General features: G+C 39.9%; 1 protein-coding gene across 1 annotated transcript; it reads left to right on the top strand.

Moving 5' to 3' along the window:
* Positions 1-2,084: 2,084 nt before the first annotated feature.
* On the top strand, positions 2,085-7,466 carry LOC124284737. Its single transcript, XM_046720842.1, has 3 exons — positions 2,085-2,668; positions 5,323-6,732; positions 7,068-7,466. The coding sequence occupies exons 1-3, from the start codon at positions 2,294-2,296 to the stop codon at positions 7,464-7,466; spliced, it is 2,184 nt and encodes a 727-aa protein (XP_046576798.1). The 5' UTR covers positions 2,085-2,293.
* Positions 7,467-15,157: the final 7,691 nt, after the last annotated feature.

Raw genomic sequence — 15,157 nt, 5'->3', positions numbered from 1 at the left:
TTGTAAATGAAGAGTCGAGCTTCTTATTGCCTTTTGAGTCAAGATCATTGGAAGAGAAGATATTTGTATGTGAAAGATTACTTTTTCAACACTTCTATGTTTCATTTAAGAATCTACTCATAAATCAATATTATATAATATGTAAATTTAATAAATAAGGGGAAAACAAAAGAAAACATTTTTCTGAAAAATATACCATATTTATATCCGCGTGTCACATGCAACATCACCCTGTTATCCTGGGCTTTTTTTCGCTTTACGAAAATTGGGTACTTACGCGGTTATGCTGAACCAATTACTTTTCGACATTTTTGGTTTGTGAGAAGCATGAATGGACGCATCGCCAGGACTCACATTTCGGTAAACCTACAGCGAATTGAAGATCCTGGAGATACAGTGGATTAGATAGAGATATCGTATGTGGTGAGTGAGTGAGTTTACTTTTACGCCGCTTTTAGCAATATTCCAGCAATATCACGACGGAGGACACGATGAGGAAAGAAACAGTTTGGAAGGTATTTTTCTTTGTGTTTTGTTTTCTTCAAATAAGACCGATTTATTGAAGTTAAAGGCAAGGGACCGTTCATAATATATGGCTAGGGATGGGTGGGTGATGATGATTTGTATGGAGAAGCATGTACAATGTGAATGGCCCCCTAATATTTATGTATAAAGTAAGTGACTCCAGACCACCACCCCGTATGTCATGTGCAAAATCATTCATTCCTCTGTCACACGTACCTTCTCATCATTTTAAGCATAATAATTTGATATTTGTATGTAAACAACAATTTATTACTGACACCCCCTAGTACATAAGTACAAAATGTATGACCACCCCACCTCCCCAGAACAAAAGGGGTAACCCCCCACCCTTAAAATCAGCAGCAGCACTCACACACACACACACAAGCCATAAATTATTAGCGGTCCCCAATAGAAGATATACGTGCACTTCACAATAATGAAGAGTACTAGTGTGAAATTGATGAAAAATACCCAACTTCAACATTACATGTCGTTCCGGTGACACCGTATTTGTATGCGTTCCTGCTTGCATAAAGTCACATCACCCACAATGCTATAATATATTTCTTATCAACAAGAAGCGGGGTTTAATGCATTTTTTTAGTAGAATTCAACAATATGTGATGCATGCATGAACACGCACGCACAGACACACACACACACACACGTTGATAGATAAAGTGCAACAATCTTGTTTTCTGTTTATCCTTTTTTGTCTCATTCCCGAATAAAAAAGATGTTTGGAAGTTATTGACAACTTAAGCACCACCAGTGCCACAACTGGACGCAATGGCATATTTGTATTCAGTTCATCAGAATATTAGATTTTGTTTTGATTTCTATTCTCTCTCTACTTGATATATTTTTCTTTACAACATTGGGATTGGTTGGAAATATGATTTTTTGTCCTTGCCATCAACAGAGACCATAAATATGAAAGTTTCTATGGGATACATGAAACGCCTCTTATTATCAAGTTTGACCTACAGTTCGGGCTTTTTGGATGTGCATTCAAAACCAAGTGTTTTTAAGCTGGTTTCAGCCTTTTCCGAATGGTAAAAGGAAATGTTACTGGCTAGCACTAAATCTTCTTTGATTCGCATTCTAGAAGTTGAGGAGATGATTCAGATGAGGACGATTTTTATGGATATACAACTTCTTTATTCTGTATAGGCCACGTTTCGACATAGATTCTAATGCCGTCACCTGCTTGACAACAATATTGGATTCTATGTCGAAACGCCGCCTATACAGAATAAAAAGTTGTATATCCATAAAGATTGTCCTCATTCTTTAGCACTAAATCATCGAGCGTTGAATATTTTTATTCACGTTTTTTTCTACAACCATTGATATGATACTGAGTTATTATTTAATTTGTCATTTTATCCATTTCACCACATTCATTGTCATAAACAAGTAACTTGTCGCAACCCCAGACATAAAATAACTGGCTCCCTGACAAATGTAGACAAGATTAAATAACAGTACTTATATCGGCCTTATATCAGTTATCTGGTCACTGATACAACAAATCTGCAGAGAACAAACGAAAGCTCAGTTCATGGCACCACATAAACTGTTTGGGGAGATGGGCCGTGCGTTGAGAGTCCGTGTCACGCATTGCTATGCTTGGTGGAAGGGAGGTAACTGCAGAAATTTCGCATTCCGAAATGGTCGGGCAGCGCCGATTGAAGCTGTGTCGTTGAGCACCCGTGAATGAATACAACATTCAATCAGGGCGTTCAGATTGTAATAAATAAAAATGGCGGAGATGTCGTCGCCATCTCAAACCTGGAAGCCGCAAAAGAGAGTTTGCACTGTTTGTAAAGAATATGTCAAAGATAAAATGTATCGGTCATTAGTCTCTGAACCATCCGAACCATACAGGAAATATATTACCGAGATTGGAATCCCTGCAACAGGACTTGTATGTTATCCTTGTGTTAGCAAACTCAATCGTCTAGTGAAAATTGACAGGGATCTGTCAACCTTGTTGGACAGGCTGAAAGAAAAAAGGGTTCATCTGATGTGTGAACTGAAGATGCTCTCAACTGGGATGGACCACGTGGATGCAAGCTTTACTTCCAGTATTCTTGGAATGACGCCCCTGGACTTGGCGCTCCCTCCAAATCCAAAGGCAAGACCTGTAGACAGACAGTCCATAAACAAATGAAAATGTCGTCTCTGAATGTTATTTAGAGACCGTTCATAGTTAATAATTTTTGGCTAGGGGGTGATGATGATTTTTATGGAGAAGCATGTACAATATGAATGGCACAAAAAAAACAACCCCACCCCTAGCATTATAGGCTTGGGGACTCTGATTCATATCCAAACAGGAACTACTAGAATCTGCATAAACTAGTTCTTGAAGAGTTTCAGTTTTTGATCACGTTTAATTATAATACTAGTTGAGGTGCAGTGGGGTATAACGTCCGACTTCAGAATATTCCACTCATATGACGATGTGCATGTGTGTGTATGTGTGGCTGCTTGTACTAGCCCAGACTCAAACTGGGTTTAGAATCTATAGTGCTAGCTCACTGAGATACGGGTGGAAGTCTTACCTTAACGTCTTTTGGTGTGACACGGCCAGGTAAGGATCCTGTGTAGTAACCTTCCACTCTCAGGGTGGATGCTCTAACCACTACACCACGGAGGCGGTCACCATTATAACATTAAATGTAATGTATCAATAGTAGTGTAATCCAGGTGTTAAAAATACAGGGGTTATAAATGTTTCCTGACAGTGGTTATCTATAGAACTTAAGTACATTGCCGTCCGGTAATTACGCGCACCTAAGCACATCGATCGCAACACGGCAACTAACGTCTGTTATTTTTTTGTGGTTTACGTGACTAAACATGCTGGTATGCATCATATTTACCTAGAAATATAAGTTTTATTGACGTCTATAAGATTCTAACGTTGCATTATGCCATACGGTTGACCTTACCGGCGTTCTGACAACATCGCTTGCTGTCCGGTAATTCTGCACAGCAACTGATGCGCATAACATCCAGCTGGAGATCCGAAGTATGGAGGCATATTAGGGCCTGATTATTTTCAAAATCACTTCATCAATGTAAGGAAGAGTGTTTCATATTAAATCCAATTGGTATAATATAAGGTTTAAAAGTCTGAAGAAAACACATTTTCATAAAACTGTCAATTTATCTGTCAATTACTGTTATTTACTTACCTTTAGTGATTAAAAGCCAGTCCCTTGTAAAAATGTCCCGATTTCAAGCGTAAATGTGGTAGCAGACGATGTTTACCTTCGATACGGAATTACGCTATTGCAGCTGCACAGAATTACTGTACACGCGGAATTACTGGACTCGCTTGTATACATGTACTGGTAATAGATAACTTAGTCACTAGATAAGAGAAAGGGGAAATTTAAAGCAAAGTTCAGTTGATTGTAAGAGAAGAAACTTTGTTTAAGAACTGAATCTTCACTGAATCTTAAACCGTTACAAGTCAAATATGGACGTATATATACTGCTGTGTAATCTGTGAGTAATGTAACACACGCAGAAAAAAATACCTTCTGACTTAACATGAAGTGCTCATGATGATGTATTTTTGGTTTGTGTGCTGAATATGGCAAAAACTATTAAACAGCTAGTGAAAATTCACCACGATGAAAGAAGATATGCTTTTTCTTTTCTTGGTTGTGATACAAGTGTCAGTTTAAGAATGTACCCTCAATGCTAAATCTGCCATGTTGTCTCTTAGGTGTTAAACAGTTATGTGAAGTTATGATTCTGTGTGTCATGATATTCATGTATGTACCAAGAACATTTTAAAATAATCCAAATAATTATTGCTACATAAAATATCAGCATTATGCTGATAAATATTCATGTGCTTGGCTTCATATTAACATTTTGTTCTTATGTTGGAACAGAAATCCTCCATTATCAACATAATTAAATGGCTGAACACCTAGCTGATCCAAAATTTGAATTATCCAGCTTTTTTCAGAGTAGTCACCTATCATGCATTCAGTTTAAATACACTTCACTGGTCTCACGTGACTAAGATAAGACCATGGAACCCTTCAAAGCCAGGACAGTAGGGCTGGGAAGATACACTATGTCACGATACAATACGTATCGCAATATTTTACCTGCGATATGATATGTATCACGATGCATACACCTCGAAAGAATGAAACAGTATTAAGATTTAAAATGTTTTATTTCAAGGTATTTATCTAGTAACTCTATTGTAATAAACAAACAAGTAACTCTATCATACTTGCGTATTTTTTCTCTAAATAAGTACTGAGATAGTTTAAGATAATACTGTTTTGAAAAAAAGTCATGTATCGTTTTGTATCGATACGCCAGTCGACGATATGATAGCTGTACGACTTAAATGTATTGTGATGTATCGGTGAATCGTGTCCGCCGTACAGGACAGGGGGGGTAGCATATCGGTTAAAGCATCCGCTCGTCATGCCGAAGACCCAGGTTTTAGTCCCCACATGGGTAGAATGTGTGAAGCCCATAATTTCTGCTGTCCCTCGCTGTGATATTGCTGAAATATTGCTAGAAGCAGCAAGAAATCATGCTTGTTTGCCTCGCCCCTTGAATGCCTTATTAAAAGTTTCACAGCATGTGTTCAACCAAATAGGAATCCCTATGAGTATTGTTGGATAAAAGGAAAATTGTCAATTCTCAGTTTAATCTCTTCATTTCAAACGTTGTGTTTAGTTATGTTGATAAATGGGGTTATTTTTTAAACAACACTGTTGCTAATGACAGTTCTTCTATTTTCAGAAAATGAAAGTTGATAAGGAAATATCGACAGCACATTTTTCACGTATTCTTCCCAAAAAGCAGCCTGTACTGGTCATTCAGAATCCCGTTCCCAAACTGCCAGAGACAGTGTCACTTGGCAAAGCACCTGTTATATTACAGACAGTCCCGGTGGTTGACCCGGGTTCTGTTCCATCTACAGGAATAACAAAGACTCAACAAGCTGCTCATCCAGTTATTGGTTTGGTGTCACTTCAAGGAAAATCAAAGACTAGACCTGTTGTTCCTAGGCCAATACAACCAGCAAAGCAAGGCGTTGATTTGGTTTCACGTACTGGAAAGCCCACTGCTCATCAGCCATTACAACCAATCACCTCAGTGAAAAAGGAATTGCCGAAAATCTTACCTCGACCTTTGCAGGTGCACTGTGAGTTGGGAAGCACAGTGTCAGGAAGTGGTAAGAATGGTGCCGCTTTGCCAGTAGTGAGTAATGTGGTTGTTCAGACAAGGATGCCAGTTTCCTTAGACATGTCAGCTGTACCCAATGGTGTAATTGTTCAGCCAGGGATACAAGGTCCAGAGATACAGGGTCCAAAGACACAGGATCCAGAGAGGGGGACTTCCGTTACTGGACCACTAAGTACTGATGATAAAAGCATTCAAACGAGTTTTCCCCTTAATAATGAACTAGAAAACCTAAATTATGAATACCTAAACAGTTCTCAACAGTGCCAAACTCAGGAGGAGGTTTGTTTGAAGAATGGTTTTGAGAGAATTGTTACAGAGTCGGGTGATGAATATAGTATTGTGAAACAAGAATTTTCAGATTCTGAGTCATGTGATACTGATGAACCTGGGTCTGAAGTCGAAGAGAGTTCTGGAGGAACAGATGGTGATGAGTCGTTATCCCAGAGCTGTGTCATCAAGCAGGAACCCCAAGAGGAGTTTCAGACGTCAGTGGAACATGTCTCCAAAAATTGTTTGGCTAGTCATCAAGAACATATGAAGGACTGCAGTGATACGGGTGATAGTGGTATGTCGGTATCCCAGAGTGTTGTCATCAAGCAAGAACAACTCTCTTTTGACACTCCTGATAACCATGTGAAACAGACTAGTGATACGGGTGACAGTGGTATGTCGGTATCCCAGAGTGTTGTCATCAAGCAAGAACAACTCTCTTTTGACACTCCTGATAACCATGTGAAACAGACTAGTGATACGGGTGATAGTGGTATGTCGGTATCCCAGAGTGTTGTCATCAAGCAAGAACAACTCTCTTTTGACACTCCTGATAACCATGTGAAACAGACTAGTGATACAGGTGATAGTGGTATGTCGGTATCCCAGAGTGTTGTCATCAAGCAAGAACAACTCTCTTTTGACACTCCTGATAACCATGTGAAACAGACTAGTGATACTGAATTGATAGTGGTATGTCGGTATCCCAGGTGTTGTCATCAAGCTTAAGAACAACTCTTTTTGACACTCCTGTCGGTATCCCATGTCGGTATCCCAGAGTGTTGTCATCAAGCAAGAACAACCCTCTTTGACACTCTGATAACCATGTGAAACAGACTAGTGAGATAGTGGTATGTCGGTATCCCAGAGTGTTGTCATCAAGCAAGAACAACTCTCTTTTGACACTCCTGATAACCGTGTGAAACAGACTAGTGATACAGGGTGATAGTGGTATGTCGGTATCCCAGAGTGTTGTCATCAAGCAAGAACAACTCTCTTTTGACACTCCTGATAACCATGTGAAACAGACTAGTGATACAGGTGAAAGTTGTATGTCAGAGTCCCAGAGCATTGTCATTAAGGAAGAACGACTCTCTGCTTTTGACTCTCCCAAGGAACGTCTTTATGAAGGTGGAGCGTATTTTAATAACCATGTGAAACAGACTAGTGATTCAGGTGAGAGTGGTATGTCAGAGTTTCAGAGTGTTGTGATCAAGCAGGAACTACACTCTGCTTTTCATACTCCTGAGGAACATGTTGGTGAATGTGGAGTGTATTCTGATAATCATGTCAAACAAACTAGTGATGCAGGTGAGAGTTGTTTGTCAGTATCCCGGAGTGTTCTCATCAAGCAACAACGATACTCTGCTTTTTATACTCCTGAGGAACATGTTCCTGAAGTGGAGCGTATTGTAATAACCATGTGAAACAGAGTAGTGATACAGGTGATATTGGTATTTTGCTATCCGAGAGTGTTGTAATCAAGCTGGAACGACACTCTGCTTTTGAACATATTTCCAGCAGTGATCAGGATAAATGTGAAGACAATCAGAAGATAGTGATGATGGATGCAGTTGTCTGTCGGTATCTCAGAGTTGTGTCATCATCAAGAAAGAACTACCACACCACACTGACACTTTACAAAATTTAACATGTACTGACAGAGGCAGCGACAATCTTCCAGAACCAGTGTCAGAACACTTTGTTAAACATGAGGTGACGTAATCAGTCAATGTCAAGGCTGTGAGATGCACATCAGGAAACTATCGCCCGCAAGTTTGGAAGCAGGCATATACAGGGATTTATCTACATCATATCACATGCTGATATTCTGCTGCAAATGTCAGAAAAAAGTTGTAATGTGGAATTAAAGATTCCGCAGTTCATGTTTTGTTATGGTTATACCTAATGGAAGGCTTATTTGAGGTGACTTGTATTTCACAGATAATGAACAATATATAGAGAGTCTTTAACGCTTGGTTTTACATTATTGCATTTAGTGCAATCTGAAAAGGGGCGGTGGGGTAGCGTAATGGTTAAAGCATTAGCTCGTCACGCTGACGACCCGGGTTCGAATCCCCACATGGGCACAATGTGTGAAACTCATTTATGGTGTCCCCCGCCGTGATATTGCTGGAATATTGAAAAAACACCAACTCACTCACGCACTGCAATGTTAAAATACCATGTTAAACTAACTCTGAAGTTAGGAATCATTGATGGGTTTTTATTCCTGTTTTGCACAAAATAAAAAATAAATCTCAAATTGTCTGCCAAATGAGTTTGGAGTACTAGGTACCTACATCCCTGATGTTTGACTGTGATTTTCAACCTGTATAGACCCAGCTTAGATAAGATCCTTAGCTCGTTTATTTTTGTTAAGAAATGACTCCATTGCATGTGGTAGTCAGACTTTGGTCTGCGTATCGTATCCCATGGCCCTGTCACTTAAGTAGAGCTGTGACGATATATCGTAGTATCGATATTCGTGATACTTTGTCTGACGATAAATATATCGATAGTTTTTCGTATCGTGATATGTATCGTTGACCTTAAAATTGTTAATTTTCATTAGATATTGACGGTTATGTCAATATTTCTTTCTTTTAAAATATGATTTTTTTAAAGAAAATAACTAAAGAAAGCATATCGTGATATGCATCGAATCGAATCGTATCGTTCCAAGATATCGCGATATGTATCGTATCGTGAAATTTCTGTATCGTCACACCTCTACACTTAAGGCACCACAATTATCATTCCAGAAACATATAATGATTCAAATCCTGATTTCATCTATTGGGCATAACAATAACATGTATTAGTGGGTTCAAATAACCAGTTCATCCCTCGGACATACCAGAAACCGATAACAGTGGGTTCAAATCCCGATTTCATCCCTCGGGCATACCAGAAACCGATAACAGTGGGTTCAAATCATGATTTCATCCCTCGGGCATACCAGAAATCCGATAACAGTGGGTTCAAATCCTGATTTCATCCCTCGGGCATACCAGAAACCGATAACAGTGGGTTCAAATCCCGATTTCATCCCTTGGGCATACCAGAAACCGATAACAGTGGGTTCAAATCCCGATTTCATCCCGGCATACCAGAAACCGATAACAGTGGGTTCAAATCCGATTTCATCTATTTGGCATACCAAAAACCGATAACAGTGGGTTAAAATCACGATTTCATCCCTTGGGCATACCAGAAACCGGTAACAGTGGGTTAAAATCCGATTTCATCCCTCGGAATAACAGAAATCGATAACAGAGGGTTCAAATCACGATTTCATCTATTTGGCATACCAAAAACCGATAACAGTGGGTTAAAATCACGATTTCATCCCTCAGGCATACCAGAAACCGGTAACAGTGGGTTCAAATCATGATTTCATCCCTCGGAAATAACAGAAACCGATAACAGTGGGTTCAAATCACGATTTCATCTATTTGGCATACCAGAAACCGATAACAAAGGGTTCAAATCACGATTTTATCTATTTGGCATACCAGAAACCGATAACAGTGGGTTCAAATCACGATTTCATCCCCCGGGCATACTAGAAACCAGTAACAGTGGGTTCAAATCACAATTTCATCCCTCCGGCATACCAGAAACCGATAACGATGGGTTCAAATCCCGATTTCATCACTCGGGCATACCAGAAACCGATAACAGTGGGTTCAAATCACGATTTCATCCCTCGGGCATACCAGAAACCGATAACAGTGGGTTCAAATCACGATTTCATCCCTCGGGCATACCAGAACTGATAACAGTGGGTTCAAATCATGATTTCATCCCACGGGCATACCAGAAACCGATAACAGTTGGTTCAAATCCCGATTTCATCCCTCAGGCATACCAGAAACCAGTAACAGTGGGTTCAAATCCAGATTTCATCCCTTCGGCATACCAGAAACCGATAACAGAGGGTTCAAATCACGATTTCATCCCTCGGGCATACTAAAAACCGATAACAGTGGGTTCAAATCACGATTTCATCCCTCGGGCATACCAGAAACCAATAATAGTGGGCTCAAATCCCGACTTCATTCCTTGGCCATACCAGAAACCGATAACAGAGGGCTCAAATCACGATTTCATCTACTGGGCATACCAGAAACCGATCACAGTGAGCTCAAATCACGATTTCATCCCTCGGGCATACCAGAAACCGACATCAGCGGGTTCAAATCACGATTTCATCTCTTGGCCATACCAGAAACCGATAACAGTGGGCTCAAATCACGATTTCATCCCTCGGGCATACCAGAAACCGACAACAGTGGGTTCAGATCACGATTTCATCCCTCGGGCATACCAGAAACCGACATCAGCGGGCTCAAATCACGATTTCATCCCTCGGGCATACCAGAAACCGACAACAGTGGGTTCAAATCACGATTTCATCCCTCGGGCATACCAGAAACTGATAACAGTGGGTTCAATCACGATTTCACCTACTGGGCATACCAGAAACCGATCAGCATCTTACCTGTGTTAGTGGGTTTCACCAAAATGGTAAACATCAGAGATCTGCATTACTTATATCGTTAATCCCATGACAGGTTATGATGTAGCTTGAAGACAACATTTAAACCCAACTCACTCACTCACTCTTATTACAATTGCTGATTGGTCAGAGTCAGACTTGAATATTTACAGGCTCTTGCGGAAAACTACAGCTGATGATCTGACTGACTGATGACTATAGACTATATCCTGATATAGAACCATTCATCCCATTTCGTTTCGTTTCTGGAGCTGGACTTCAGAACCACTAAATATATAACAGTGAGGCACTGAACTGATACTGCTTTTTATTTTGGATTTCTTAAAACCTTGTGTGTGCGTGCGTGCATGCATGCGTGTGCGTTTGTTTGCTGGGCAAATTAGACTTCAAATGATGGTAAGGATTGTTTCCAGAGCTGAAATCTGGCAAGGGAGTTTACTGACTCAAAAAGTCAAGTTTTCAATCTTGTTGAACTAGGCTGGAATTGTGGCGTTATATTTTGGCTGGACTCAAGAATCACCGAATAGTCCAGTCAGATTGAAATCTACATCTGGTTCATAAACAACCTCGCAACTGAGAATTCCTTTAATTGTAGGATTTGCAGCAGTATATATTTGTATCAGCTAAGCGTGGACAGATATTTCTCAAATCTTTTCACTGAGATCTGCCTGTTTTTGAGCAAAAACAAAACAAATCTGTAGAAGGACATAACTCATACCAGGGTATTCTTCTATTCTCCCTGCTCACATACTAGCTTGTGGTGGCAGCTGAGATCCAGCTACAAAATTCCTGCATAATTTGGCAAGGGACGGAAACTGGACTTACCTGCCTTTCCCCAGGAAGATTCATATGTTCATTAATTCGTTTTTATTTCTTTGTGTAACTTAGAATACAGATTATGTGATAACTTTGCTTTTTCCAGCACATAAGGCTAGATAAACCAAATAGTTAGACTTCACATGTTCGAGTTCACATGAAGGTTTTGTTTTGGGGAGTAAAACCCTAAAATATTCCACACTCCTCGTGTTATACAACATACAAGCCGGCTGTGACTCAATGCTTGTTTTGAAAAATGACAAAATGGATCAAGCGGTCTGGTGGTAATTTTAATGGTGACATTGCTCAATATCCAGTGTACAAAAACGCACTGTACACAAGTTAATTATTGACATTTTGTTGGTTTTAGAAGTTTAAAAAGTTATTATTTAGAGTTTTGAAATCAGTACGATTAAACATGTACGATGAAGAAACCCCTACACATTTAAAAAGTTGAGTCTTATTTCGGTTAGTTTATGTAGCAATGCTATGTAGACAAAACCTTACTCTAGGGAACCGTTCCATAACGAATACGTTGAGGGAACCATTTCAAGACTTTGTTTGAAAATATTTTATTCAGTGATGAAATGGATTGGGCACAAGTTATGTAACTTATTGCCACCCGCTCCCGTCAGAAACATGAACAATAATGAATGGTGAGGTGAGGTGAGGTGAAATTGGGGTTCACGTCGTGCTTGGGAATATTTCGCTCATATGACGACGTGCATGCGTGTGTATGTGTATGTGCGGCTGCTTGTACTAGCCCAGACTTAAGCTGGTTTTATAGTGCCAGCCCACTGAGATACCACGCCGCAGTGAAGCATGAATACCCCACTCAGACACATTATACTGACTCCGAGCCGACCAGTCCTTGTTGTACCCATTAATGCCGAGCGCCAACAAGTACCATATTTGAACGTCTTTTGGTATGACGCGGTCGGGGATCGAATCCGCGATCTTCCGTTCTCCGGGCGGACGCTCTCACCACTACACCACGGAGGCGGTCAATAATGAATGGACATTATAATATTAAGACATATTATCGATTTATCGAAGCGTTTACTTCGTACAATGTATTTATGCACATGTCTAAATATATTTTCATTAATAGTATTTGGCAGAGCAGGGTTGCCGTAAAGAATGGTATCAATGTCTAAGTGAACGTTTGATAGTTCAAAGTCTTGCTTCAGATCAAAACGGCAACTGACAAATTTTGGACATTTTAAAAAGAAATGGTTAGCATCGTCCACCGGAGCACCAGAATTGCAAGCTCTGCTCTCTGATAGATTAACACGAAACAGATCTGCAGGTAATGAACTACACGACTGTCTTAACTTCGTGTGTGGTATATTTGTCTGTCTTTCACCAAAGAGAAAATACTTGGGAACCTTGTCAGTTTTTCCAGATAACCTTGATTTAAACGATGATAATGAATTGGTACATGTTGTTGTAGGTGAGAGAGCATTCCATAAACTTGCAGAATCATAAATAAATGACTTGGAGAATTGAGGTGAGAAATTTAGGAACAGCCAAATCTGATTTGTTACGCAAGTTATATCCGGAAATGGTTTCAGTAAAAGGTGGAAGTAAATCTATCAGGTAATAAGCAGCTTGCATATTAACAATTTGGTAGAATGTACAGAGTTTTCTTTGTGTTCGTCTAACTTTCAATGGCAACCAACCAGTTTCACTGTATAAACTACATCTTGAAGCGAATTTAGTCAATCCGGTTACAATTCTTGCTGCTTCACGTTGTAACATTCCAAGTTTATCACAAATTCTTATTTCAAGATTAGGAGACAATGGGGTAGCCTAGTGATTAAAGTGCTCACTCGTCACGTTTGAAAACCCAGGTTCGAATCCCCACATGGGTACAAAGTGTGAAGCCCGTTTCCGGGCGTAAAACCCAACTCACTCACTCACGTAGAAGATGTAGTCTGGGATTCCGGTTATGGTAGGTCCTAGCAACCAATTCCTGTCTCCGAAGGTCATCGTATGGTCGATCTGAGCTATTCTTGGATTTCGCAACAACTAAATAATTTTTCCAACGAAACACGTTGAAATATTTGGAGATACACTTTTGAAATGAAACTCTGAACACATTAAACCCATTCATTTAACACGTAGGCACACAGCGTATGATGAAGGCGATACTGGCATTAAGAACTGCCTTGTATTTATACCTGTGTCTAAACAAGAGATCCTATCTCACGTATTAATGATGACATGATGGCCACTCTATCAGTTTTAATGTTAAATTGGCAGAATACTGATGTGAGAACATTACTCGTATGTCCGGTATACAGTCAAATCCTGATGAGTCGAATCGCTGGGGACCAAGTAATAAATTCGACTTATCTGGTGTGAGCCGCGCTGGTTTCTTAATTGGATCAGTTTGCTACACCAATCAACTTCTCATTGACTGACTTCGGTTTATGTATACAAGATTTCTGTTGTTTGAATCTCATGGGACCAAAGTTCCTTCTCGAATCATCGTGTGTATTTATGAGACGAATTCGTGTAACCGGAAATCAAATGATGACAACTATAACAGGGAATGGTCGGGACCGACAGGTACTTCGAGTTATGCATAATATTCGAGACACCGGCATTCGACTCATCGGGATTTGACTATTTCCAATATGCACTATATGTATATGCTATCATGCGCATCAAATGAAATGAAAGTGCCAGTACTTCATATCAAACTGGGCAATGAGATGTTGTCTGAGTACATAAGCCGAGTATAGTGTTTATAGAAACATGGGTATTGTAATATAATGAGCTTTCTATCAATACATGATATACCTTTACTGGAGAAAATGGTTAAAAAAGTAGGAAGATAATGTTAGTGACATTATTAATTCGCTTCGTTTTGTTCCATCCTATTATAATATATTTCCATGAAGCTCATTTCGGGTGCCCCCTCCGAGATATTGTTTAAAGCGACATATGAGAAAGGAGCTCTTGTTAAGACAGGGTATAAGTACAGGGCAGCTCTTGATGTCGCCATCACGTCTACCCGTCGCTCCAGACAGATACCTAGGCACATCAAGGTAAGCGGTTTGTTGGCTGGTCGTAATACCTGATGAAACATGGGTGTCTCCTGCTTACAGAGTTTTAAGTTTTGTTACAAAAATATTTTGAACCCATTTGTATCTTAAAATGTCTTGTAGTCATCATATTTGTTCTGAGCGTTTAATACAGCTGCCTTTCCTTTGTCTATCTATCAGCGAATGTTTGATACATCCCGCATAATTCTAACAACCACATATTTTTTAACATGCCCCAGTTGGTTAAAATACGTTTTCAGCGAACCATGCTCGTCGCAACTGGATTGCGTTGTCAGGTTCCCTGTCTAGGCCAATACACGCTATTGCAACGCAAATCTATGCTCATGATGTCGATCATTGGATTGGTTGAACTCCAATATTTACTGATGGCTGTCGAGCTTGAATATTTCTGAGTACTGTGTTAAACGACAAATTCACATAAGGCATACAAACAATTCAATCCCGCGTTGGTGCCAGGGCAGAACAAGATCTACAACAATCAGTGTTTATAGAATGAGCTGATTTAAAGGATGAGTGAGTGAGTTTAGTTTTACACCGCTCTCAGCAATATTCCAGCTATATGGCGGCGGTATTAAAGGATGAACTGGTTGGTGGGACCTGGTTGACTGTCTGCCATCTCACGCCGCGGTTGTTGGTTTACCTGATCCAGGCTCGATCTTGTACAGGACAGGCCCGTAAAACAACACTCGCTTCATATACCATG

The sequence above is a fragment of the Haliotis rubra genome, unplaced genomic scaffold (assembly GCF_003918875.1).
Source record: "Haliotis rubra isolate DU_JTF1 unplaced genomic scaffold, ASM391887v1 Scf344, whole genome shotgun sequence".
Lineage (NCBI taxonomy): Eukaryota > Metazoa > Mollusca > Gastropoda > Lepetellida > Haliotidae > Haliotis > Haliotis rubra.
Note: the sequence above shows the minus strand (reverse complement) of the source record. Positions and strands in the feature narration are given on the sequence as shown.

Excerpts from the sequence above, each read along its gene's own strand:
- LOC124284737 (XM_046720842.1), top strand. The coding sequence starts at position 2,294 with ATGGCGGAGATGTCGTCGCCATCTCAAACCTGGAAGCCGCAAAAGAGA. Across the intron at positions 2,669-5,322 it reads CGCTCCCTCCAAATCCAAAG|AAAATGAAAGTTGATAAGGA; the intron begins GCAAGACCTGTA and ends TTCTATTTTCAG. Across the intron at positions 6,733-7,067 it reads GTGATACTGAATTGATAGTG|ACTAGTGATACAGGTGAAAG; the intron begins GTATGTCGGTAT and ends CATGTGAAACAG.